General features: G+C 42.6%; 1 protein-coding gene across 1 annotated transcript in view; it reads right to left on the bottom strand.

The window, feature by feature from the left end:
- Nucleotides 1–20895, bottom strand: part of snrnp40 (small nuclear ribonucleoprotein 40 (U5)) — a 29285-nt gene extending 8390 nt beyond the window's left edge. The window contains exons 1-9 of the mRNA XM_041213761.1: nucleotides 20697–20895; nucleotides 17826–17955; nucleotides 15445–15538; nucleotides 11150–11315; nucleotides 9983–10105; nucleotides 4769–4889; nucleotides 2165–2247; nucleotides 1567–1628; nucleotides 785–888 (exon numbers count right to left, since the gene is read on the bottom strand). Coding sequence (XP_041069695.1) covers nucleotides 785–888; nucleotides 1567–1628; nucleotides 2165–2247; nucleotides 4769–4889; nucleotides 9983–10105; nucleotides 11150–11315; nucleotides 15445–15538; nucleotides 17826–17955; nucleotides 20697–20807 — 994 coding nt within the window. The 5' untranslated portion in view covers nucleotides 20808–20895. The remainder of the gene's footprint in view (nucleotides 1–784; nucleotides 889–1566; nucleotides 1629–2164; nucleotides 2248–4768; nucleotides 4890–9982; nucleotides 10106–11149; nucleotides 11316–15444; nucleotides 15539–17825; nucleotides 17956–20696) is intronic.
- Between the last annotated feature and the right edge of the window lie 7020 nt (nucleotides 20896–27915).

Below are 27915 nucleotides of genomic sequence, written 5' to 3'. Positions count from 1 at the left end.
ACCAATAATATTTAAAGGAGCTAAATTGTAATCACAAAATAATTAATTTTATAACTTGACATTTTAAAGACACAGCTTTTCAACCCTATTTTTGAAGAGCCATTAGTATAAAGATTTTGAGAAAAAGAGAACAGGATGCACAGCATCAGTATAAGGTTGGGAATTTGACCTCATATCAGACCTTGAGCGTACAATGTGAATCTACAGTGCCACGCCTTTGCCCCAGCTCATTTCACCAACCTTCACGAGCTGCCTACTCCTACCTCAATATGATCTATTCCTTGCCCTGTGATTCATCTGCTTCATCAGCAGATGCTCCTCAGCCATTATATTCCCTGGAACATTTTTCCATAAACCTTCCACGCTGCTGACTCCATCCCTACTGGTTACAAAATTTTTGCTCTTCATCAATACTTTTGCTTCCATCCCTTATTTCCTGTTTTTCCCTTTCACTTTGTATCCACTTGTTCCTTTTGTTCATTAAATTGCATTGATCCATCTGTTTGCACATGGAGAATGTTACTGAAATGTACAAATAATAGAAAATTCTGGAAATACATATCAGTCAATCTCTGTCAACAGAAAAATACAGGTTCATATTTTGCATAACGTTTATTGCTCACCCTACTGAACATTACACATCTGAAATGTCACCCACATTCTTCCCCTTTACTGATTTTGAATTAGCTGTACAATTCCAGCAATTCCTTTTTCTAAGGAAATGCTGGAAGTAATTATATAACTATGCTGGGTTTTAAATTGTTGACCGCAACAAGACACTTACTAATTGGTTCTTCAGGATGAAATGCCACCTCATTCACTGAGCCTGCATGCCCTGGCAATTTATACAGGATTCTTCGTGACGTTGTATCCCAGACATAAACAAATCTGGAAGAAATAGTGTAATCTCTTAGCACTGTTGAGTTTTATGTCTTTTTAAATGATCTTCAACAATTTGCATTTATATAGTGCCTTTATCATATTAATGCCTCCAAGGCACTTCATTAAATTAATGTAATCCATGGAGATATGTAGCTTTATACGGTAGCAAAAAAAAAATTATCTTAATGTGACACAATACTTAGTAATTATGGCTCCATTATTTGGAAAGTGCAATCCTTGCTCCCTGCCACGTTCCCTAGCTCCTTTAAAAAGATCAGTTTTAGAATTTGTAGACTTTTGGCACAACATATGCTGCCAGGTGATTAACAATCCTGAAGTCAAATTAAGCTGGTGCGGTATTAAGTTAACACCAGTGTCTTTTTCTCAATGGGTAAATTTCATTGTTTCATAGAATTGATGTTTAAACAATTTCCTGCACTCATCATCCTAATATTCAGTAAAGGACGTGGTTTCAAATATGGTAAAGTTATTAAATTAGAAGTCATCATAGGGAGACAGTGTATTCGAAGTTACGCAGCATGCAGCTCCTAGCTTGCCATAAAATTCATCACTCAGACCAGTAAGTGGACATCATAAATGTAAAAAGTGCATCTGAATGATCATCCATCAATTTCAAACTTTATCACACATATATAATCAAAGCTATCACGAAACAAAATTTACCTGTCAGCAGATCCAGCTGCTATTTTGCTTCCATCAGTCGACCATGAACATCTCAAGAGGTTCTGCAAGAAATTCTATAATGTCAAATTTGGCACAAGGGATCAACACACTATTAGAGTGAAAAAGAAACGTTAATGCTGAGGTAATGCGACACTGGTCCCCAACTCCCAACTCTACACAACATTTCCCACACCAAATTATTCGACTGAGTCTGGAAACTTGGACGAGTAACATTAACTCATTTAAAAGACTCCATGATGGCTTTCTGTATTTGCTGTTATTATCAGCTTAAAATATAATAACCTTTGTTGAACTTTTTAAACTACTATAACCACTTAATAAAAATAAAGAATTGAAATATGTCCTCATTTTCCATTCAACTTCACTTTATGTTGCCGGATAAGGCAAGGCACAAAATGCTACTTAGGACCATTTTACATTCTGCACCACTGACTGCATTCCTGCCTCGTAGGAGTTCAGTATTCTCAAGCAGAACATCTAAGAATACTGCAGCCACTGCAGTCTTTTAAGAACTCCTTGTGTTCTTTTTGATTTACAAAGATAATACACTGATATAATTTAAAAGAAACACCCCTACCTTTTCAAAGTTGTGCACATTCCCCTGGAATATTTTCACACATCTCTCTTTTGGAGCAAATGGACGCACATCCCAGACCCGCACTGTATATCCAAACACAAAAATCAAAGTTTTGGCAATTTACTTTTCTTCTGAATTAGAAACATATTCTGATCATTAAACAGCAAAACTAATACAAATCAGAGAACCCAATTAGCCTCATGCCATGGTTTATTTTGAGATTTGCATCAATCTTCACTTAAGTAACTTAATGCACAATAATCTCAAATGGTAAAAATGAAACCCAAGAAAGGTTAATCCAATGTTTCAGCTCATTAGAGTCAAACCAGGCTTCGAAGTTCCCAGGTACAATCTCAGCTGGCACATTGTTACTAGAGCTATAGTCGGCCTTAACGGCTGTGAAAAAGTACAATGACAGTTCCCATTCCTTATTGCTATTTAGCAGGCCCAACTAAGTGAGTCAGTAGACACGGGATCTAGACAGGATCATCCTGGATTGTGTTGCTTCCCCAAAAACCTCCAACTGTCAAATAACCTGATGTGTACATGGCAAATGGCCAATTATACAAGATACTGCAGAACAAAACTGTCACCAGTAGAACACATCCCAAAAATGCATCACTGGCTTCTGTAGAGAAAACAGTAATGGAAGTGAATTGGTGGGGTAAATATTATAAGGAACAAGTTAGAGTGCACTATAAGAAGAATGTGTGAAAAGACAGCAAAGTGTACAGTCTGTTTGATGTTCATGAGCAGCTAAACCACACAGTTTAATAAGGTCACAGGTACGATTCCCAGTCTACACAGTTAGCCACTTTCAACTTCGATAACAGCTCCTTGGGGTAGTGTCCTAGGCCTAACCATCATCAGCTGCTTCATCAATGACCTTCTTTCTATCCTAAGGTCAGAAGTGGGGATATTTGCTGATGATTGCACAATTTTAGCACCATTTGCAACTCCTCAGACACTGAAGCAGTCTATGTCCAAATGCAGCAAGACCTGGACAATGGGCTTGGGCTGAGAAGTGGCAAATAACATTCGTGCCACACAAGTGCCAGGCAATCATCATCTCCAACAAGAGAGAATCTAACCATTGCCCCTTGACACTCAATGGCATTACCATCACTGAATCCCCACTATCAACATCCTGGGGATTATCATTGACCACAAACTTAACTGGACTAGCCATATAAATACTGTGGTTAAAAGAGCAGGTCAGAGGCCAGGAATCCTGTGGCGAGTAAGTCCTGACTCCCCAAAGCCTGCCCACCATCTACAAGGCAGAAGTCAGGCGTGTGATGGAATACTCTCCACTTGCCTGGATGAGTGCAGCTCCAACAACAGTCAAGAAGTTCAACACCATCCAGGACAAAGCAGCCCGCTTGATTGGCACTCCATCCACACAAATTCACTCCTTCCACCACCGAAGCAGTGGCAGCAGTGTATACCATCTACAAGATGCACTGCAGGAACTCACCAAGGCTCCTTCGATAGCACCTTCCAAACCGACGAGCACGACCATCTAGAAGGACAAGCGCAGCAGACACATGGGAACACCACCACCTGTAAGTTCCCCTCCAAGTCACTCAACATCCGGGCTTGGAAATATATCACCGTTCCTTCACTGTCGCTGGACAAAATCCCAGACCTCCCTCTCTTACAGCACTGTGGGTGTACCTACACCACGTGGACTGCATCTACATCACGTGGACTGCAGCGGTTCAAGAAGACAACTCACCACCACCTTCTCATGGGCAATTAGGGATGGACAATAAATTCTGGCCTAAGCAGCGACACCCACATCCCATAAATGAATTAAAAAAATTTGGGTCACACAAAGTGGCCCTGGTAAAAAGTGGCCACCGTTTGGGCAGTCCTGGTGTGTGCTTACATGTGAATATCAAAAATACAGGATACTTAGTCCTGCCATTTTGGTAGCACTCTTGTCAGGGAGTCAGAAGGCTGTTGGTTCAACCTTATTCCAGGACCTCAGCATAACCTAGATCGATACTTCAGTTTCATACTTGCTGGAAGCACCATCACATCCACCTGTCTCCACAGATGATTCAAGGAGAGCATAGGACTTTGCCCTGACCAGCTATGATCCGAGATGCACTGTCTCAAAGGGTATGGTAGCAGATTCAATTGTAACATTCAAAACGGAATTGGATGTACACTTGAAAACAAAAAACCTAAATGAGTAGGGGTAAAAGACAGGGGTGCGAGATGAATAGGTAGTTCTTTCAAAGAGCTGGCACAGGCATGATGATCTGAATGGTCCTTTTCTGTACTGTATCATTCCATGGTTTGCTGTTTGTGGGAGCCTGTGTACAAACTGGCTGACAGGTTTGTCATCTTACCAATAGTGACTACATTTTAAAGGTAATTCAATGGATGTGAAGTGAATTTGGAACATGCAGAGAACATGACAAGGCATTATAGACTTTCTACACTTTTTGTCATTCTCCCCAAAAAATTAATAGAATCATATGCATGTTACCTCCTGTCCTGTTTAATTATTATTTAATACTCTCAAAGTCCTCAAAAACACAGTAGTCAATCACCTCTGCCTTTCTTCAGAAAAAACAATCACACTTTTATTACCTGTATTGTCCATTGAATTAGAAAGAAGGTAAGAACCATCTCCACTTAGAGCCAAGCCAGTCACAGAGTCTGTATGACCACGCATGGTATAAATTAACTTGTTTTGTCGGAGATCCCAAACCTAACAGAAGAAAAACAAGTTAAACTTTAAAATAAATTCTAGTCAGTCAGCAACTTGCCAAACACATTAAAGTACATGCAATTTTTTTTAAGTTCTAAAATTAACCATAGCAGAAATTCATTTATCATTTTTGCAGTGTGCAGCAAAGTGAATTTAGTACAGAACTTCTACTACACATTTTGCAAAGCTGAGAGTGGTGAAGTTTGTGTCAGAATGTGCAAGTCTCCCTAAAATTTTACAAGCCCACACAGGCACGTTATAGGGTTCTCATGCCTACATGTCCGTCCTTAGCCTGCTGCAATGTTCCAGTGAAGCTCAACGCAAACTGGAGGAACAGCACCTCATCTTCCAACTAGGCACCTTACAGCCTTCCGGACTGAATACTGAGTTCAACAATTTTAGATCATGAACTCTCTCCTCTATCCCCACCCCCTATCCAATCCCCTTTTTTTCCAATAATTTATATTTCTTTTTCTTTTCCCACCTATTTCCATTATTTTTAAATGTATTTCCATCCAATATTTTATCTCTACCTTTTAGCCTATTTTGATCCCTTCCACCCACCCCACCCCCATTAGGGCTATCTGTACCTTGCTGGTCCTGCTTTCTACCTTTAATGTCACCATTAGCACATTTCTTAGCTAATATCACCACCGTCAACATCCCTTTGTCCTTTTGTCTATGGCATCTTTTGGCAATCTCCACCTATCACTGGCCCTCTATCCAGCTCTACCTGTCCTACCCCCCCTTAAACCAGCTTATATTTCACCTCTTTTCTATTTTTCCTTAGTTCTGGTGAAGAGTCATACGGACTTGAAACGTTAACTGTATTCCTCTCCGCAGATGCTGTCAGACCTGCTGAGTTTTTCCAGATATTTTTGTTTCATGTTATAGAGTTACTCTTTGGCTATCTCAAATTTCTGTATTGCCAACTCTTTTAACCAGTATAAACTCACCCTAACCAATATCTATTTAGAAAACAACTGATGCATGGATTCTTCATTTTTGGTAAACATTCTGAACGACCTCATTCTTTCATACAATGGATTAATGCAATATCCTAAACAATGAAGCTTAGGGAAACAAAGACCACTTTAAGACATTTCAAATCCAGGGATTTACTGGGATTCCTTCACTTATCCCATTTCCTCCCCACTCTATTGCCTCCCAAGTTCTTCTTTCTTTAAAAGCTGTAATTAAGTGTAAGCAAATTGAATGAAAGAATAAGCTTACAATATCCCCCTCCCCCTGACAATTCAAACCTCAAACTTGGGAAGATAACAATATTTCAGAAAATGCCCATGATAAAGAAAGTCAATTATTTTTCCAATTGCCAAATATTCTCTTCTCATAAGGCATGACTACTTGTAGTTCCATGACATTGGGCACCCTTAGATCCCTCACTTAAATGATAACTGTTCGCTTTCATAATGATTGACAGCCAACTTTACTATAAAGGATACATGATAGAATTCAATTCTCCTCACAAACAAAATACACATGGGTCAAAATACATACACATGCGTTCAACATGAGTTGTTTAATGATCTGCAGTGGAAAACCTGGTTTAGCTTTTCACAGCTTTCTTAAAGCCAATGTAGCACCAAAACTGCTTCACTGATTGAATTCAGATAATTCAGCATATTTCAAGGGCAGAAATAGAGACCTTCCTCCTCTGTTTCGATATGCATTCAAGAAAGCCATCGGGAGATTATTACCCCATTCCCCACAATATTCAAGTGTAAGCTCTCAATTGTCATTAAGGATAGATATACTGAAAAAACATATCATTGTTTGCAAGATCTACTAAAATTAGTTAAGGACTGAGAATTTTTTCCACATGTGGTAATGTTACAAATTGGGTCCACTGCAGCCCTTAAGTGGCAGCATAAGATTGGATTTAAGCCAGCAATCTGTTACAAAGCAACCCATTTCGCAAGATTATTGAAAAATGTATTACTGTTTGAACAAAACACATCCCTAAAAATAGAAACCTTTTTTGCTTATTTGAACAAAGAACTGTGGTAGACAGTGTTGCACCTTCAGATTTTTAATCACAAATATTTTCCTCAGGTTCAGTGTCCTCACATTTGACATATCCCCATTAGACTATTAACTTAACTGGAAAAAGAACAGTACTCAGCATACCTAATTATCACCGTTGCAGGGTCAAAATCCTGGAACTCCCTCCCTAATAGCACTGTGGATGTACCTATACCACATAACTGCAGCGGTTCCAAAAGGCAGCTCACCACCACCTTCTCAAGGGTAATTAGGGATGGGCAATAAGTGCTGGTCTAGCCAGGGAAGCCACATCCCTTGAATGAATAAAAGAAAATATTAAGTTTTACTTATTTCCTTAAATGCTAAAAACAACAAAGATATACACCCTGTGCTAAGGCTCAAAATGTAATTGCTTACTTCTTACAGGGCTACTGCAAACGCCGCTGGCTAGCTCCCATGTTTGACAGCTTCAGGCTGACTGATAGGTGTTTCACTGGGCCAAATTTAAACCCATAACATGAAACTCGGCTGCAGAGTGTCCATCGAAGGGACTGAGGAGAATTGCGGTCATGCCCCACAAACTGAACTTGTCTTCATTTCAGATGCAGCCTGTCAATCAAACGTTACTTTAACAATCTCCCAGGAATTCATACAGAGTGATTGAATTGAATGGATTGATCTGAGAAACCCAATGTTCTGCTCTAACCACTTAGATCAATTTGTTATTGAAGGAAATTATTACTGCCCCAGGCAACTGTCAGGGACACTGCTTTGGACAGGATATGTTTAAAGCTCTGTATTTAACTGGTATTGACATATTGAACTACTCTGTCTCCAACTGCCTTTGGTGCACCAGGCCATAAAGTATATCCTCTGAGACTTGCAGAGATAGCTAGCATTAACCAATTTTAACTTTGTGACCAGCAAGAAAGAATCCAACGAATTAAAATTCTCAGATAAAAATGCTTATTTGGTACATTATAAACGCATGATTCAACTAAGGGAGGGAAAGCATCAGATAAAGCTTCCCAGCCACATCATTTTCCTGATTCTGAGGCTAGAAGTTGGTGTGGTCCAAGTCAGAAGTGTGATTATTTTTTTAAAAGGATGTTAGGGGGTCTCAAAGTCCCAGGCGTAAAGGAGGGCAGAATATAAACATTATAAACAGAAATAAAGTTTTATTAGAGCTTGATTTTTTTTTAGGCTTTCTTACAAAGCTCAAAATCAAAGCTGAATATTAAAATCCAAACTAAAATCAATGTTCAGTGAATTCATCCTGTGAGTAACTGAACCAAGAACGTTTTGTGCAATTTTCTACAGTTGACCACAGAAAGAACAGGGTTGAGGAGAAAAAGAGGAAACGATGGCCAGTGCTTCCAGTCCTGGCCACTACCTGCTTATCCCCACTGGAAATCTTTATGGGAAGATGCTAGGTGAGAACAGGGTGAGGCTCAGCAGGGATCCACAATACAGTTAAGTATCCTATCAAAACATCATGACCATTTGGGCAAGCTATTGGGAAAATTATATTTCAATAAAAGAGTCAAAGCCCTAGAAAATAAAACTGTGAGAACAAATGAAATACTCCCTCAACAATTATCTAAAAAGGAAGAATATGCAGGGCTGCAGTCAGAAGACTGAAGAGTGACGCTAGGTAAATTGCTCCTTTGGGGAGCCAGCATATACACGATGGGCTGAATGGCCTCCTTCTATGCTGTAATCATTCTACGATTTTTTGAACAAAATGATAGGTTTTCAAAGTAGACATCATTAATAGCTACACAACAGGTAGCAACAACCAGCACTATCATTGTAGTGGTGCCAGAGCTTTGGAGGATCATTGGTTACCACTCAGCTCTTGAACAATAGAACTTCAGTAGTCTATTCTAAAAAACAGCAGATAAAGTTTTCAATAGCTTGATTCATGCAGGTGTTTGGCATCCCTACTACAAAATGCCCACCACAAAATAGTCAGGTGAGGTACTGGTAGCAGTTATGATTTAGTGCCAACTATAGCATTACCAGATCAGAAGTGAATCAGGATTAAAAGCAAAAACAGATTCCATGCAATTCGCCCAATGATTTGACAGAGATGTTCTTTTATCAGTAGACACAGTGGCCAGGATCTTTAGGGCGGGGCCCACTCGCCGACGTGTAAAATGATGCGGGATGACATTGGGCAGAACTCCTGATGTCATCCCGCGTCATTTCAATTTTCAAGTTGGCGGGGGCACAGCCGAATCAGCTGTGCACCGCCAAACTGTCAATGGCCTATTAGGGCCATTTAAAAAGTAATTGAAATAATTAATGGACCTGCCCGTCCAACTTTAAGGTTTGTGGGCAGGCCGGGAGCCCTGGTGGGCTTCAGAAAAAGCATGAAACCTCATCCACGGGCGGGATGAGGTTTCATGAGGATTTAAAAAATTGAATAAATGTTTGATTAAAAGTGGTGGACATGTCCCAACTCATGTGACAGTGTCACATGAGGGGACATGTCAGGGAAATTTTGTCTATCCATTTTTAAATTTGGCGCCAATCTCCCTGAGGCAGCACTTAGCCTCAGAAAGATGAGTGCGCTCTTTTGTGCGCCCGCCCATGTAAAATGGCGGCATGCACCCGATCGGGGTGCCAATCGGAGGTGCGCCCACTCCTGCACTTCCCTGCTGTTGGGGGGACAATTCTTCCCAGTGTAAGGGGACCCACTGCTCAACAAGCTGAAGCCTCAGTTGATCAATATGTCAGGTGGCGTCTGCAATGGGTCGATAAACAGTGCAATATGCATTCCTATATGAAGCAGCAGTGCCTACAAACTGAATCTATATAAAATACCTCTCTCAGGACAACCAGGCCAAACTATACCAATAGGCTACTGCTAAAGCATCATCGCTGTTAAACCCAGGGCAAAGACAAAAGGCCAGTACTCAACTACGTTCCTGCAATTCAATTCACCCCAGGAAACAAAGAAATAAGAAGTGTCATTTTATCAAAATAATTGCAACAAGTTTTAAAACACAGCATCGTCGTTCCTCTTGTTGATTAAATTTTACATTTTCACATAGCTAACGAAACCACCCTAAGGAGCATCTTACCTTAATGTCATTATCAATACCGCCCGAGATAATCTGATCACTTGTGTCATTAAACGTTGCTGCGAGTACTTGGTATGTGTTCTGAAATGTGTGGATAGCTGCCTTCTTCCTGATATCCCATAGCTATGGAACCAAAAAATGCAAATTAGATGTAGAAACACATTAAAGAAAATAAAAATGATAAAAACAGAGACAAAAACCAATGGACAGGGAAGAGAGAGGAGGGGGAAAGAAGGGAGAGCAAACAAGGGAGGAAGAGAAGCAAACAAGAAGGTAAAGGAGAGATGGAGCAAGTGAGGAAAGAAAAAAAGATGTGGAAGAGACAAAGAGTCCAAACTGTCAACCTGCTTCTGTTTGTAATAGGGAGTGTTTCACAGGGAATGGATTTCCATAAAGAGCAACAAGTGTAAAAAAGCTGAGTCTAATGCATATTGGACTTTGCTGAAAGATGGCAATTTTAACATATTCCTTTGGAACAGTGCCCTATGAACAATTTGCACATTCCCATTTTCTTTTGCACACCTTTTCATGTTTTTCAAATTTAACTAATAATTATACTAGTCTAGGTTTCATTTATATTACCTGCACAAGCAACCTAACACATTGTGCACCTCTTCTGAAGGCACTGACCTTTGTTAGGGTTCAACTCAACAGTTGTCACCAACCTTTTGGTACTTTGCTCAAATAGTAAAGGCTAGAGAGTGGTTATCAAAGGTTTGAAGGTGACAGCAGCTAGATCCCAATCTCACCCTAAATGTAGTTTCTAGCAGGGAGTTGCTAAATGGCAAATCAAGAGCAGAAATCCTGCTAACACTTCTCTTCCTTGCCTAGCACTGACGCCAATGCTAATCATGCAACTGCAACTCTGCCTCGAATTAACAAATTCAGCACAGATCCAAGATTGAACTTGGCCATTTATGGTCTGTCTGACTTCGCTATTCACTGGATAAACTCACTGAGCTATTGGCAGAGCCCCACTCCCTACCAAACACATTTATCCCCTGGAGAGGGTAATACACTTATACTGGAACCTGCTCAGTCATTGCCAGGATATTTTCATCACTGCAAGCTTCTGCTTTAGAATTTCTGAATTGATCCTTCAGTTTTTGTCCCATGAACCATTAGGTTAGCAAAATACATTATGACGCAATATTAAATTGCAATCACCTTTACTGTTCCATCATCACTTCCTGTACAGACTAACTGTGGTCCTCGTCTTGCCGGGTAACATGAGTTCACAAAGGAAGTGTGGCCTTTCAATCTCTTGATTCTTTCACCTGTTTCACTGTCCCACACGGCTACAGTTTTATCTGTTGATGCTGAAAAAAGCATGCTGAAGACAAAGCAGAAAAATTAACCCAAATGTAAGACAGTGTCAGATTCCAACATATTCTGAGCTTTCAGTCAATACTTTTTAAAACTGCACACACACACACACACTATTAAAATAGCTGTCCAATTGACATGACCATTGGCATTTTGAGCTTCTGGCATTCCTTAGTATAGACATTCACAGCTATCTGGGGAATTCACGCATCCCTTTGTTTAAGGATGGATCAACACAAAAGGACTATAGAATCCCAGCCAACTTGACTCTCTGTTTCACCTTGGACAAAAGGGGATATCAAAACTCAAATGTGTGAAAGATGGATGTGGTTGGATCCTGTCAAACTCCCATTATATTATGATAGTTTTCCCCTTCCAAACTAGACTGGGTGAATCTCAAGGTGTCAAAAAGCAATACAGGATACATACGGACATACGAATTAGGAACAGGAATAGGTCATTTAGCTGTTCAAACCTTCTCTACCATTCAATAAGATCATGGCTGATCTGATTGTGGCCTCAACTCCATTTTCCTTCCTACCCCCTATATCCTTTGACTCCCTTGTCAATCATCAAGAATCAATCTCACTCAGCCTTAAAAATATTCAACGACCCTGCCTCCACTTGCAGATGATACAAAGATAGGTGGAGGAACAGGTAGTATTGAGGAGGTGGGGAGGCTACAGAAGGATTTGGACAGGTTAGGAGAATGGGCAAAGAAGTGGCAGATGGAATACAACGTGGGCAAGTGTGAGGTCATGCACTTTGGTAGGAAGAATAGAGACATGGACTATTTTCTAAATGGGGAGAGAATTCAGAAATCTGGAGTGCAAAGGGACTTGGGAGTCCTAGTCCAGGATTCTCTTAAGGTTAACTTGCAGGTTGAGTCGGTAGTTAGGAAGGCAAATGCAATGTTGGCATTTATTTTGCGAGGACTAGAATATAAAAGCAGGGATGTGCTGCTGAGGCTTTATAAGGCTCTGGTCAGACCACATTTAGAATATTGTGAGCAATTTTGGGCCCCTTATCTCAGGAAGGATGTGTTGGCTCTGAAGAGGGTCTAGAGGAGGTTCACGAGAATGATCCCAGGAATGAAAGGCTTAACATATGAAGAATGTTTGAGGACTCTGGGTCTTTATTCGATGGAGTTTAGAAGGATGAGGGGGGATCTGATTGAAACTTACAGAATACTGAAAGGCCTGGATAGACTGGACGTGGGGAAGATGTTTCCATTAGTAGGAGAGACTAGGACCTGAGGGCACAGCCTCAGAGTAAAGGGAAGACCTTCCAGGACAGAGATGAGGAGAAACTTCTTTAGCCAGAGAGTGGTGAATTTATGGAATTCATTGCCACAGAAGGCTGTGGGGGCCAGGCCATTGAGTGCATTTAAGACCGAGATAGTTAGGTTCTTGATTGGTAAGGGGATCAAAGGTTACGGGGAGAAGGCGGGAGAATGGGGTTGAGAAACTTATCAGCCATGATTGATTGGTGGAGCAGACTTGATGGGCCGATTGGCCTAATTTCTGCTCCTATGTCTTATGGTCACTGTTCTCTGGGGAAGAGAGTTCTATTGACTCATAAACCTCAGGAAAAAAATTTTCATTGCCATCTTAAATGGTAGACCTCTAAACTATACCCCCTATTTCTAGTCTGTCCCACAAGGGGAAACATCATCTCAGCATGCACCCTTTCAAGTCCCCGCAGGATCTCATATGTTTCAATAAGAATCAACACGATGATTGGAATCAACATACACACCATCCTTTTGTCTGGAAAAAAGACTTTGAACTTGTGGAAGTCACATGATGAGGGAACCATTGCAGTCTGCTTTTAAATCAGCAAGAAGTTACTTGCAGAAAGGGTTCTCAACCTGTTCCAACTGTGAGTTCACCTGAGACCCAACCTCCTAGAAATTCAACCAGAAGAAACCTCACAGCCTGCTGAGAATCCTTCGCTTCACGAGACCTTCACTTGAACTTTAAAGCATCAACTACATCTAAGCAACTACAGGCCCGCCACGAAAGAGACTGGGATAATTATAAGCTGTAACAATATACTGCCCTCACCTATATCTAATCTTTGTGTGCGCAAGATGAATGAGTGAAATGTTGCGTTAAATTCAAGGTGTGTATTAATAAATAACCCTCTATTTTTAAACTCACAAAAAGCTTGCTGCTGGGTTAATTAATTGGGACACTCACTGAGGGTAAGAAAAAACTCACCTCTTACATGCAAACATACTGATCACAGGCAGTAAAAGGAAACACACAAATTTCATCTGTGACAACAAAACACCAAATTAACAAATCCCTGAACATTAAACCAGCTTTTAAACTGGAATAGACTAGGGTGAGGAAGGAGGAAAAAAAAACAGTATATTCTTCATAGTTTTTTAAATTGATAACCGTGGCTTTATTTTGGTGAAATTTATTTGTTTCTGTTTCCCTTTTGTCTACCTGCATTGACCTCACAAGTTTGTCAATTACTGGTCACTGCCAAAACTCAGAAGACAGGCAGGACAGGTAGAGAGCTGTTTTTAAAGCATTCAATATTCTAGGCTTCATTAATAGGGGCACAGAGTACAAGAGCAGGGAAGTTATGATGAACTTATATAGAACACTGGTTAGACCTCAGCTGGAGTATTGTGTACAGTTCTGGGCGCCACACTATAGGAAAGATGTGAATGCATTGGAGAGAGTGCACAAGAGGTTTACGAGAATGGTTCAAGGGATGAGACACTTCTGTTATGAGGAAAGATTGGAGAAGTTGGGACTGTTTTCCTTGGAGAGGAGAAGGCATAACAGGAGACTTGATAGAAATTTTCAAAATCACGGTGGTCTGGACAGAGTAGATAGGGAGAAACTGTTTCTGCTTATAAACGGATCGAGAACCAGAGGGTAAAGTTTTAAAGTGTTTTGTAAAAGAAGCAAATGCGAGGTGAGAAAAAACTTTATCGCTCTGCGAGTAGTTAGGGTTTGGAATGCACTGTCTGGAAGTGTGGTGGAGGTAGGTTCAATTGAGGCATTCAAGAGGGTATTGGATGATTATTTAAATGGAAACAATGTGCAGGGTTATGGGGAAAAGGCAGGAGAGTGGCACTAAGTTAAAATGCTCAGAACCGGTGTGGACACGATGGGCTGAATGTCCTCCTTCTACAACGTAACAATTCTGTGATTCATAGCTCAAGCTCCTTGTAGTGTCCAGGGAAACATCCTTTTCAGATTGGCAAAGATGAGAATAAGTAGCACACAAAATATGACATATCCTCAAAAAGTTAAATAAGTAAGAACACCAATGTGGAAAAGAGGAGAGATAAATTTGAGGTCCATAGAGAGAATGAGCTGGAATAGTTGCTGCTGAAATCAACACATTAAGGATAGGAAGGGGAAAAGTGTGTAGGATGGTGCATTTGCTTTGTCGATTCAAAGGAGCACAATACTATTGTATAATTCCAGACACATAGGAAACCAACGGTTTAAGTCAGGCATGCCTCTATTGGTAGCATTCTTGTCTGAGTCACAAGGTCCTGTGTTCAAGTCCCACTCAGGTCTTGAGCAGAAAAATCAAGGCTGACACTCCAGTGCAACACTCCCTCAGTATTACACTGGTCAGAGGTGCTGTCTTTCAGATGAGATGTCAAACCAGGGGCCCTGTTTGCCCCCTCAAATGGATGTAAAAATTCTATGGCACTATTTCGAAGAGCATGGGTGTAATCACAGTGTCCTGGCCAATACTTATCAATCAACATCACAAAAACAGATAATCTATCCATTGTCAAATTGCTGTTTGTGGGAGCGTGCTGTGCACAAATTGGATGCTTCGTTTCCTACAGCGCCTACACTTCAAAAGGACTTCATTGACTGTAAAGAGTTTCAAGAAGTCCAGTGGTTGAGGAGCACTGCATAAATGCAAGTCTTTCTTTTAGCTAATGGCATGGCATCAAGTCACTTTTATTAAACTGAAGCACTTTCCCATACAAAGGAACATGAAGGACTGGGAAAGAAGGTTGCAACCTATCCCAAATGGTCCCAAATTTCAAACAAATCTCATTCTATACACTCTGATTCAACTAAATCATGTCAAGAAACAAATCAGCTCTCTTTTAAATATGACAATCTAGTACAGTATTACAGTACCTGCCATCTGTGTTGTAATGCAATTCCATAACTGCTCCACTGTGACCTTTCAACGTAGCATAATTATCACAGTCTCCATACACATTCCACAACACTGAGGACAGAGAACAAGAGACAAAAACATGAAGGAGCTTAAACCACACATAGCCTTTGTGCACTTATCAAAACATCAAAAAGGTGCTGTTTTATTAGGTTAAGCTGATTGAATTACAAGAACATGAAAAACACATTCTGCAAATGAGTGTCGCTGCTCTTGCACAAGCCTTTTGGACCAACAGAAGGGATAGGTATATGGCAAGATAAGAAATATTAACAAATGGCTACATTAAACTAAAAAAATGAAAATACTGATAATACAGCAGGTCAGGCAGCAGGTGGAGGCAAGTTATTGGATGGAAGTTCATGTGGAACATAAACACCTGCATGGATCTACTGGCCAAATGGCCTGCTTCTGTGCTGTAGACACTATGTAATATTTGATGAAGAGCCCACACGTATATCACCTTCCCTGTTCTCTCCTCAGATGCTGCCTAACCTGTTCAGTGTTTTCAACATTTTCTGTTTCCAATTGCGAGCTGGCTACAGTTGTTTGCTTTTTTGCTATTTCAAAATTATCACGTACGGCTTCAATTGCCAGTTTACACATCTTAACAAATCAGTAACATTTCCTTTCTACACAAACCAATTAAATATTTTTGCAATCTTCCCCACTATTAGCAGTAGCTCTTGTACTGCACAACTATCAAATTCACCTCTACAGCCAGTATTAATACGAATTGTGATCCTGAAGCTGAATCAATGCCGCAAAATGTTTATTTTGATTCAACATTTGGCAATCCAGCTCAGGATAAATGCCCCACTCAGAGGGTGTACAATACAAATACAATATGGCCACTTGCGATATTTAATGCTTTATTTCAAATTCACAAAATTACATTTCAGCTCAGATGCTTCTATGCTACACAACCGATCACGTCAAGCTGGTCAAATGTGATCAACGATGGATATTTCCTGCACGCATTTTAGAGCTCAAAGTACTCACTCCCAAGCTGAAGAAAATAAAGCCTTATACTTGCACTAACAGTTCGAGATGAACAGAACATGAACATATTATGTATTTTAGGAATATAGGAAACAGGAAGCAGGCCAATTAGCTCTTTGAGCCTGCTCTCCCAGTTAATCAATTCATCACTGACCTGTATCTAAACTCCTTTGATCAATATTCCCTGATATCTTAACATGACAAAAATCCAACGATCCTGAGTCTAAGATTTCAATTGATGGTGAGGCAACAAGGAGAGCTTCAGATTCCCACTCCCCTTGAAAAAGCGGTCCCTGATTTCACTGCTGAATGTGCTTGTTCTAACTTTTGAGATTATGCCCTTGATATTGAATCCTTCAAGGGTAGTAGTGTATTTGTGTATACACCCCAAATCTCTTTATCACTTTAATAATCCCAATTAGAACCAACCTCAACTGTTAAAACTCAAGTAAATACATGCCAAGTTTATACAATGTACCCTCATATTTTAATCCTTGAAAGGCTGGTATTATACTGGTGATTCTATGATGTACCCTACCCAAGGCCAATATATTTTTCCTGAGATGTGGTGTCCAAAACTGAACACAATACTCCAGATGGGATCTGGCAAGGTACCGTACAACTGAAGCATCATCGCTTCACTCTTGAATCCCAATTCTTTTGAGGTAAAAGCCAACATTCCATTTGCATTTCCGGTTACTTTTTGGATCCATGCACTATCTTTTAGTAGTTTGTACACGTGGAAACCAAAATCCTTATGCTCTTCCACTATTCTGGCTTGTCTGCCATTAAAAAAAATATTCTTAACATATTGTCCTGAGTCCCCACCTATCACTGGCCTTCTATCCAGCTTCACCTGCTCCACCCCCCTTAAACAGTATAAATTTCATCACATTTCTACTTCTCTTTAGCTCTAAAGAAGGGTCATATGGACTCAAAATGCTAACTCGGTTTCTCTCCACAGATGCTGTCAGACCTGCTGAGTTTTTCCAGCATTTTCTGTTTTTATTTCAGATTTCCAGCATCCTCAGTATTTTCCTTTTATATTTGAGAAAATATTCTGATTTGTTTTTCTTGGATCCAAAGTGGGTTAGCTCACACTTCCACCATTACACTCTACAGTAATGCTACATCACCAAAGGATGACATTTGAACAGTAGTTGCTTTTAGTATAACCGGGTAGACAATTGCACCACTATTAACAAAATAGTCGGGACCTTGCATAATAAGCGGTCCCATAATCAGTTCCAAAATAATTAAAGTTTACTTATATCTATCTACTTTACCAAGCCTGTATGACAGAAAACAGAGCAAAGATAAAATTGCCTCTCTCACTTACATATGAGTCGATCAAATCCTGCAGATGCCAGTGTTGATCCATTTGGGTGAAACTTGCAGCAGTAAACCTCTCCCTCATGGCCTGTTAGCAGCATTATAGGAGCTTGAAGACTTGATGTTCTTGGGGGACCCTAAATGATTGGCAGAAAAGCAAATAGAAATCAGATCAGTATGAATTTCCCATCCACCTCACCAGTTTTATGAGTTGCACAGACAATGTAAAATTGGAAAGGTCCCTCAAAACCAAACTTGCAAATGAAACTGTTGTAAAAGCTCACTACCTCCCCCTACCCAATCCCAAAATATAAATACAATAAGGACACAATTCAAGTGTAAACGCTTGGCATAGGGCACACACCAGCCAAAGTGGAACCAAAATATGTTCTGCTGATCCTATTAGTGTCAACTTTCAAAATCAGAGTTCACCCAGCTGCACCCCAACATTTATGCTATACCCTCAGCTCAGATCACACTTGCAATATGCCTCAAATTATATTGGCAGAGGCAGGTACGTCGTTAATATAGATCACAAATAGTTGAGACCCCAGCAATGATCCCTGCAGCACTCTACCAGTCACAGCCTGCCAATCTGAAAATGACCCATTTATATCAACTGTTTCCTGTTAGTCAGCCAGTCCTCTATCCATGCTAATGTATTAACTCCAACAACATATGCTCTTATCTTGTGTATAACCTTTGACATGGCACGTTATTGAATGCCCTTTAAAAATCCAAACACACCACATCTACTGGTTCCCCTTAATCCACCCTGCTTGTTACGTCCTCAAAGAACTCTGATAAATTTGTCAAACATGATAAGTCTTTCACAAAACCACGTTCAGTCCACCTGAAAGTATTATGATTTTCTAAGGCCCTAATGTCCATGGAGTGGCAAATCAGAGTCAGATTGCCATTCCGCTTGTAGTTTTTTTACCTTGAATTCCAGCCGAAGGGGGGTAGTCGGGGTGGGGTCAGGACTATAGTTACCTAGAAGTTTGAAATGGTTTTAATTCTTCTAACTTTTTCAGGGTAACTACTATCGTAAGACAGTTGGAACCATCCGAAGTTTGCGACTTACATTGTATTTTTGGATGGTCCCCATTGCAAGACAACTGCCCAATGGAAGTTTGAACTTCCGGCAATCCTTATCTGGGGACTTCCAAGGGGCAGGGGATACCCCCGCTCGCTCGCCAGCGAGTTACAATAGCCTGGAGCTCAGAAGTTACGGACCTAAATGTCCTGCTCTTACCTCTTTAGTAATGGATTGCAGCATTTCCCCCGCCCCCAGATAGATGTTAGGCTAACTGGCCCATACTTTCCTACTGTCTCCCTCCTTTCTTTGACAGAGGTGTTACATTTGCAGTTTTCCAAGCCGCTAGAACTTTTCCAGAATCTAGGGGGAATTTTGGAATCTCTGCAGCTACTTCTTTTAAGAACTTAGAATGCAGGCTATCAGGTCCAGGGGACTTGTCAACCTTTAGTTCCATTTGTATACCCAAAGTACATAAATGCAAGGCTTTCTTTCTTTCACTTCATTCATCAATTCCCTGAGTTAAGTACTCAGTTTAATAGCACTCCAGCGAGCTGCACTTCACGCTACTTACCAATACTTATGCCTATATTTATGAAACCATAACCACCCTCCCACTCTTATCAGCATAACTTTCAATTATTTTCTCTTTCACATCCTTATCTGGCTAACATTAAGATAATGCTGTGCATTGTGCCCAGTCAAAACACCTCAAAATCCTATGAAAGGTCATTGACTTGAAATTTTAATGGTTTCTCCCTCCACAGATACTGTCTGACCTGTTGAGTAGTTCCAGCACTTTCTGTTTTTAATCTCAATAACTGTGTTTGAGTGTGGAGCCCAAAATTGCACACAGTACTCTGGGGTTTTAATACTCTATAACTGTTCTAAAGTGGATACAGGAGCAGAGGGACCTGGGTGTACATGTGCATAAGTTATTGAAGGTGTCAGGATAGATTGAGTGCAGTTAATAAAGTACACAGCATCCTTGGCTTTATTAATAGGGGCACAGTGTACAAAAGCAAGGAGGTTATGTTAAACTTGTACAGAACACTGGCTCAACCTCAACTGGAGTACTGCATCCAGTTTTAGATGTCCCACTTTAGGAAGGATGTGAAGGCATTGGAGAGAGTGCAGAAAGGATTCATGAAAAAGGTTCCAGGGATGAGGAACTTCAGTTACATGTATAGATTGGACAGGGTGGAACTGTCTTCTTTGGAGGAGAAAAGGTCGAGGGGGAATTTGATACAGATATTCAAATTCATGAAGCGCCTGGACAAGGCGGATGGGGTAAAGTGGCTCCTAATGGGGGAACGATCTAGGACGAGAGGGCACAGATTCAAAGCAAGTGGCAAAAGCAGCAGTGGCAACACGAGGAAAAACTTTTGCATGGCTTCAGTAATTAGGATCTGGATTGCACCGTCTGAAAGTGTGGTGGAGGCAAGTTCAATCGAGGCATTCATTGGGTACTGGATTGTTATTTAAAAGGGAAGACGGTGCAGGGCTACAGGGAGAAGGCGGGGTGGTGGTGGCACTAGGTGAATTGCTCGTTCAGAGAGACATCACAGACATGACAGGCCGAATGATCTCCTTCTGTGCTGTAACCACTCTGTGATTTCTGCTCAGGCTGGACCGGCGCTCGGTGATGACGTCACGCTGCCTGGCTCTTTCTAGGTCCTTCGATCGGTGGAAGGCAAAAATAAAACGTTGCAGAGGCTGAAAACCCGAGATATAACGGGGATAGCAGCGGATTTGAGTGGGGTGGGGGGAACGGCCCGACTCTCTACCCCCACTCCACTCCTTCCCTCCCGGGCGGCCCAACCCCGGAGGCCCCGGCCTCACCGCCTGAAGCACCGCCTGCTGCTGTTGCGGGCCCCCCTGCGCCGCCTCATTCCTCGGCCGCTTGGTCGGCACCAGCGCCATTTCCTGCGCCTTGCGCTTCTGATCGATCATCTCTGGCGACGATGGCGGCTTCCCCTCCCCGGGACCGGAGTGGCTTCAGCGGAAAGACTTGACACTCAGGCCACCTCCCAATAAGGCGGCCCCTCATTGCTTACTCGTCCGGCGTCATCCCGCCTCCTCTCCACTCCTATTGACTATCTTTAATGTCAGTCACACATCAATGGGCGGTGCAGCTCCAGCCCTGGAAGCCGATTGGACCAGTTTGATGTCAATCTATCCGTGCTGAGTAAAGGTCCTCGCTATTGGCTGCTGATTGAGGAGGCTGTAGAATGGAGGGGTCTGCTTTGTTGATTAACAATGGATTTTATTCAGTTAATTTCTTCCCCTTGTATCGTCAATTAATTTGAATTTTCTGATCAAATGTTCGAAGTTATGGGGGAGGTGATGGCGTAGTTCAGGTATTGTCACTGGACTGGTGATCCAGAGGCCCAGGGCAATGCTCTGGGGAACAAAAACAAAAATAGCTGGAAAAACTCAGCAGGTCTGACAGCATCTGCGGAGAGGAACACAGTTAACGTCTCGAGTCCGTGTGACTCTTCATCAGAACTAAAGAGGAATAGAAATGAGGTGAAATATAAGCTGATTTAATGGGGATGGGACAGGTAGAGCTGGATAGAGGGCCAGTGATAGGTGGAGGCAAAGGAGAGATTGCCAAAGATGTCATAGACAAAAGGACACAGTGGTGTTGACGGTGGTGATATTATCTAAACGATGTGCTAATGGTGACATTAAGGGTGGAAAGCAGGATAAGCACGTGACAGATGGTCCTAGTGGTGGGGGGGCTGGGGAAGAGATCAAAACAGGCTAAAAAGGTGGAGATAAAACAATGGATGGAAATAAATTTAAAAATAACAATAGAAATAGGTGGGAAAAGAAAAATGTATTTAAAAAAATATATAATAATTATTAGAAAATAGGGTTCAGAAAGGGGGTGGGGATGGAGGAGAGACTTCATGATCTGAAGTTGTTGAACTCAATGTTAAGTCCGGAAGGCAGTAAAGTGCCTAGTCGGAAGATGAGGTGCTGTTCCTCCAGTTTGCGTTGAGCTTCACTGGAACATTGTACCTTGCCAAGGATGGACATGTGGGCATGAGAGCAAGGTGGTGTGTTGAAATGGCAAGCGACAGGGTGGTCTGGGTCATGCTTGCGGACAGACCGAAGGTGTTCCGCAAAGCGGTCACCCAGTCTGCGTTTGGTCTCACCAATGTAGAGAAGACCGCGTTGGGAGCAGCGAATGCAGTGGACTAAACTGAGGGAAATGCAAGTGAATTGCTGTTTCACTTGAAAGGAGTGTTTGGGCCCTTGGATGGTGAGGAGGGGAGAAGTAAAGGGGCATGTGTTGCGCCTTCTGCAGTTGCATGGGAAGGGGCCGTGGAAGTGGGTTGAACTGTAGGGGGTGATGGAGGAGTGGACTAGAGTGTCCTGGAGGGAACAGTTCCTACGGAATGCCGACGGGGTGTGGGGGGTGATGGGAAGATGTATTTGGTAGTGGAATCATGCTGGACTTGGCGGAAATGGCAGAGGATGATCCTTTGAATGCGGAGGCTGATGGGGTGATAAGTGAGGACAAGGGGGACCCTAACATAGTTCTGGGAGGGAGAGGAAGATGTGAGGGCGGATGCATGGGAGATGGGCCAGAAACGGTTAAGGGCACTGTCAACCACCGTGGGTGGAAAACCTCGGTTAAGGAAGAAGGAAGACATGTCAGAAGAACTGTTTCAGAAAGTGGCATCGTCAGAACAGATGCGATGGAGGCGAAGGAACTGAGAAAATGGGATGAAGTCCTTACAGGAAGTGGGGTGTGAGCAGCTGTAATTGAGGTAGCTGTGGGTGTTGGTGGGCTTGTAATGAATATTGGTGTATCACCAGAAATTGAGACAGAGAGGTCAAGGAAGGGAAGGGAAGTGTCAGTGATGTAACATGTGAAAATGATGGAGGGGTGGAAATTAGAAGCAAAGTTAATAAATGTTTCCAGGTCCAGACGAGAGCATGAAGCGACACTGAAGCAGTCATCGATGTATTGGAGAAAGAGTTGTGGGAGGGGGCCTGAGTAGGACTGGAACAATAAATATTCCACATACCCCATAAAGAGACAGGCATAACTGGGGCCCATGTGGGGACCCATAGCCACACCTTTTATTTGGAGGAAGTGAGATGAGTTTAAGGAGAAATTGTTCAGTGAGAGAACAAGTTCAGCCAGACGGAGGAGAGTAGTGGTGGATGGGATTGTTCGGGCCTCTGTTCGAGGAAGAAGTGGAGAGCCATCAGACTATCCTGGTGGGGGATGGAGGTGTAGAGGGATTGGACGTCCATGGTGATGAGGAGGTGGGGCCAGGGAACTGGAAATTGTTGATATAATGTAGGGTGTCAGAGGAATTGCGGATGTAGGTGGCAAGAGGCTGGGGAGAGAGAATCGAGTCAAGATAGAAAGAAATAAGTTCCATGGGGCAGGAACAGGCTGACATGATCGGTCTGCCGGGATAGTCCTGTTTGTGGATTTTGGGTAGGAGGTAGAAGTGGGCTGTCTGAGGTTGGGAGACTATCAGGTTGGAAGCTGTGGAAGGAAAATCTCCAGAGGAGATGAGGTCAGTGACAGTCCTCGAAATAATGGCTTGACGTTCAGTGGTGGGGTCATGGTCCGGGGGAGGTAGGAGGAAGTGTCTGCGAGCTGGCGCTCAGCCTCTGCGAGGTAGAGGTCAGTGCGTCAGACAACAACAGCACCACCCTTGTCAGCAGGTTTGAGGACAAAGTCATCAAATGCTCTGGGGACCGGGGTTTGAATCCTGCCGTAGCAGATGGTAGAATTTGAATTCAATAAAAATCTGGAATTAAAATCTAATAACAGAGGCTGAGAACCCGAGATATAACATTGTCGATTATTGTAAAAACCCACCTGGTTTACCAATGCGCTCTAGGGAAGGAAATCTGCTGTCCTTTCCTTACCTGGTCTGGCCTACATGTAGCTCCAGATCCACATACGTCTAGCAAGCCACTCAGTTGTATCAAATCGCTACAAAGCCTCCAAAAAGGAATGAAACCGGATAAACCACCAGCCATCGACCTAGGCACTGGAAAACAATGGCAAACACAGCACAGCCTTGTTGGCCCTGAAAAGTTTTCCTTACTAATATCTGGGGGCTAGTACCTAAATTGGGAGAGCTGTCTCACAGACTAGTCAAGCAACAGCCTTACAGAGTCATTCTCATGGAATCATAACTTACAGATAATGTCCCAGACACCACCATCACCATACCTGGGTATGTCCTGTCCCAGCAGAGGTGGTGGCATAGTGGTATACAGACGGCAGGGAGTTGCCCTGGGAGTCCTCAACATCAACTCAGGATCCCATGAAGTCTCATGGCATCAGGTCAAACATGGGCAAAGAAACCTCCTGCTGATTACCACGTACTGCTCTCCAACAGCTGATGAATCAGTGCTCCTCAATGTTGAACACCACTGAGGGTGATATGGGTGCAGAATGTACTCTGGGTGGGGGACTTCAATATCCATCACTAAGAGTGGCTTGGCAGCACCACTATCCACTGAGCTGGCCGAGCCCTAAAGGACATAGCTGCTAGACCAGGTCTGCAGCAGGTGGTGAGGGAACCAACAAGAGGGAAAGACATACTTGACCTCATCCTCACCAACCTACCTACCGCAGATGCATCTGTTCAAGGCAGTATCGTTAGGAGTGACCACTTCACAGTCATTGTGGAGATGAGGTCCCCCTTCACATTGAGGATTCCCTCCATCGTGTTTGGCATTACCACCATACTAAATAGAGATTTTCAACAGATTTAGCAACTCAAAACTGGGCATCAATGAGGTGTTGTGGGCCATCAGCAGCAGCAGAATTTTACCTGTAACCTCATGGCCTGGCATATCCACCACTCTGCCATTACCATCAAGCCAAGGGATCAACACTGGTTCAATGAAGAGTGCAGGAGGGCATGTCAGGAGCAGCACCAGGCATACCTAAGAATGAGGTGTCAACCTGGTGAAGCTATAACACAGGACTGCTTGCGTGCCAAACAGCATAAGCAGCAAGTGATAGACAGAGCTAAGCAATCCCACTATCAACAGATCAGATCTAAGGTCTGCAGTCCTGCCACACTGGTGGTGAACAATTGAACAACTCACTGGAGGAGGAGGCTCCACAAATACCCCCATCCTCAATGATAGGGGAGCCCAGCACAACATTGCAAAAGATCAGGCTGAAGCATATGCTACAATCTTCAGCCAGAAGTGCCGAGTGGATAATCCATCTCAGCCTCCGCCAGAGGCACCCAGCATCACAGATGCCAGTCTTCAGACAATTCAATTCACTCCACGTGATATCAAGGAATGGCTGAAGGCACTGGATATGGGCCCTGACAATATTCTGGCAATAGTACTGAAGAGTGTGCTCCAGAACTTGCCGTGCTCCTAGCCAAGCTGTTCCTGTACAGCTACAACACTGGCAACTACTTGGCTATGTGAAAAATTGCCAAGGTATGTCCTGTACAAAAAAAGCAGGACAAATACAACCCGGCCAATTACTGTCCCAAAAGTCTACTCTTGATCATCAGTAAAGTAACGGAAGGGGTCATCAACAGTGCTATCAAGCAGCACCTGCTTAGCAATAACCTGCACACTGAAGCCCAGTTTGGGTTCCACCAGGGCCACTCAGCTCTTGACCTCATTACAGCCTTGATTCAAATATGGACAAAAGAGTTGAACTCCCAAGGTGAGGTGAGAGTGACTGTCCTTGATATCAAAGCTGCATTTGACTGAGTGTGGCATCAAGGAGCCCAAGCAAAATGGGAATCGGGGGAAACTCTCCACTGGTTGGAGTCATACCTAGCACAAAGGAAGATGGTGTAGATATTGGAGGTTAGTCATCTCAGCTCCAGGACATCACTGCAAGAGTTCCTCAGGGTAGTGTCTTCAGTCCAGCCATCTTCAGCTGCTTCATTAATGACCTCCCCTCCATCGTAAGGTCAGAAGTGGGGATGTTCACTGATGATTGCACAATCTTCAGCACCACTCGTGATTCCTCAGACACTAAGGCAGGCCATGTCCATACGCAGCAAGACCTGGACAATATTCAGGCTGGGCTGACAAGTGGAAAGTAACATTCGCGTCACATATGTGCCAGGTGATGACCATCTTCGGCAAGAGAGAATCTAACCGTCGCCTCTTGACATTCTATGGCATTACAATCACTGAAACCCCACTATCCTGGAGGTGCCTTTGACCAGAAACTGAACTGCCTGTGTTCATGGACATTACTCGTGGTGAAGCTGTTTGTGTTCATGGTCATTACTGACAGTGAAACTGTCTGTCCTTATGGACATTACTGACGGTGAAACTGTCTGTTTCATGGACATTACTGACGGTGAAACTGTCTGTTTCATGGACATTACTGACGGTGAAACAGTCTGTGTTCACGGACATTACTGATGGTGAAACTGTCTGTTTTGGGACATTACTGATTGTGAAACTGTCTGTGTTCAGGGACATTACTAACGGTGAACCTGACTGTGTTCACGGACATTACTGATGGTGAAACTGTCTGTGATTTGGGACATTACTGATTGTGAAACTGTCTGTGGTCAGGGACATTACTAACGGTGAGACTGTACTTTGTTCACGGACGTTACTGATGGTGAAACTGTGTTCACGGACGTTACTAAGAGTGAAACTATCTGTTCACGGACAATAATGACAGTGAAACTGTCTGTGGTCAGGGACATTACTGACGGTGAGACTGTACTTTATTCATGGCCATTACTGACGGTGAAACTCTCTGTGTTCACGGACATTACTAACGGTGAAACTCTCTGTGTTCACGGACATTACTAACGGTGAACCTGTCTGTGTTCACGGACATTACTGATGGTGAAACTGTCTGTGATTTGGGACATTACTGATTGTGAAACTGTCTGTGGTCAGGGACATTACTAACGGTGAGACTGTACTTTGTTCACGGATGTTACTGATGGTGAAACTGTCTGTGTTCACGGACGTTACTGAGGGTGAAACTATCTGTTCACGGACAATAATGACAGTGAAACTGTCTGTGGTCAGGGACATTACTGACGGTGAGACTGTCTGTGTTCACGGACATTACTAACGGTGAAACTGTCTGCAGGGCCATTACTGATGGTGAAACTCTCTGTGTTCACGGACATTACTAATGGTGAAACTGTCTGTGTTCAAGGCCATTACTGACAGTGAAACTGTCTGTGTTCACGGACATTACTAACAGTGAAACTCTCTGTGTTCACGACATTACTGACGGTGAGACTGTACTTTGTTCACGGGCATTACTAACGGTGAAAATGTCTGTGCTCACGGACGTTACTGAGGGTGAAACTATCTGTGTTCAAGGACAAAAATGGTGAAACTGTCTGTGGTCAGGGACATTACTGACGGTGAGACTGTACTTTGTTCACGGACATTACTGATGGTAAAACTCTCTGTCTTCAAGGACATTACTGACGGTGAAACTGTCTGTGTTCACGGACATTGCTGATGGTGAAATTGTCTGTGTTCAGGGACATTAGTGATGGTGAAACTGTGTTCACGGACATTACTGACGGTGAAACTGTCTGTGTTCCTTGAAACTGTCTTGTGTTCAGGGACATTACTGATGGTGAATCTGTCTGTGTTCTGGGACATTACTAATAGTGAAACTGTCTGTGTTCACGGACATTACTTACAGTGAAACTGTCTGTGTTATGGGATATTACTGACGGTGAAACTGTGTTCACGGACATTACTGATGGTGAAACTGTGCTCATTGAAACTGTCTTGTGTTCAGGGACATTACTGATGGTGAATCTGTCTGTGTTCTGGGACATTACTGACGGTGAAACTGTGTTAACGGACATTGCTGACGGTGAAATTGTCTGTGTTCAGGGACATTACTGATGGTGAGTCTGTCTGTGTTCTGAGACATTACTGACGGTGAAACTATGTTCACAGACGTTACTGAGGGTGAAACTGTCTGTGTTCAGGAACATTACTGACGGTGACACTTTCTGTGTTCACGGACATTACTGACGGTGAAACTGTGTGTTCAGGAACATTACTGACGGTGAAACGTTCTGTGTTT

The sequence above is a fragment of the Carcharodon carcharias genome, chromosome 19, assembly GCF_017639515.1.
Source record: "Carcharodon carcharias isolate sCarCar2 chromosome 19, sCarCar2.pri, whole genome shotgun sequence".
Lineage (NCBI taxonomy): Eukaryota > Metazoa > Chordata > Chondrichthyes > Lamniformes > Lamnidae > Carcharodon > Carcharodon carcharias.
Note: the sequence above shows the minus strand (reverse complement) of the source record. Positions and strands in the feature narration are given on the sequence as shown.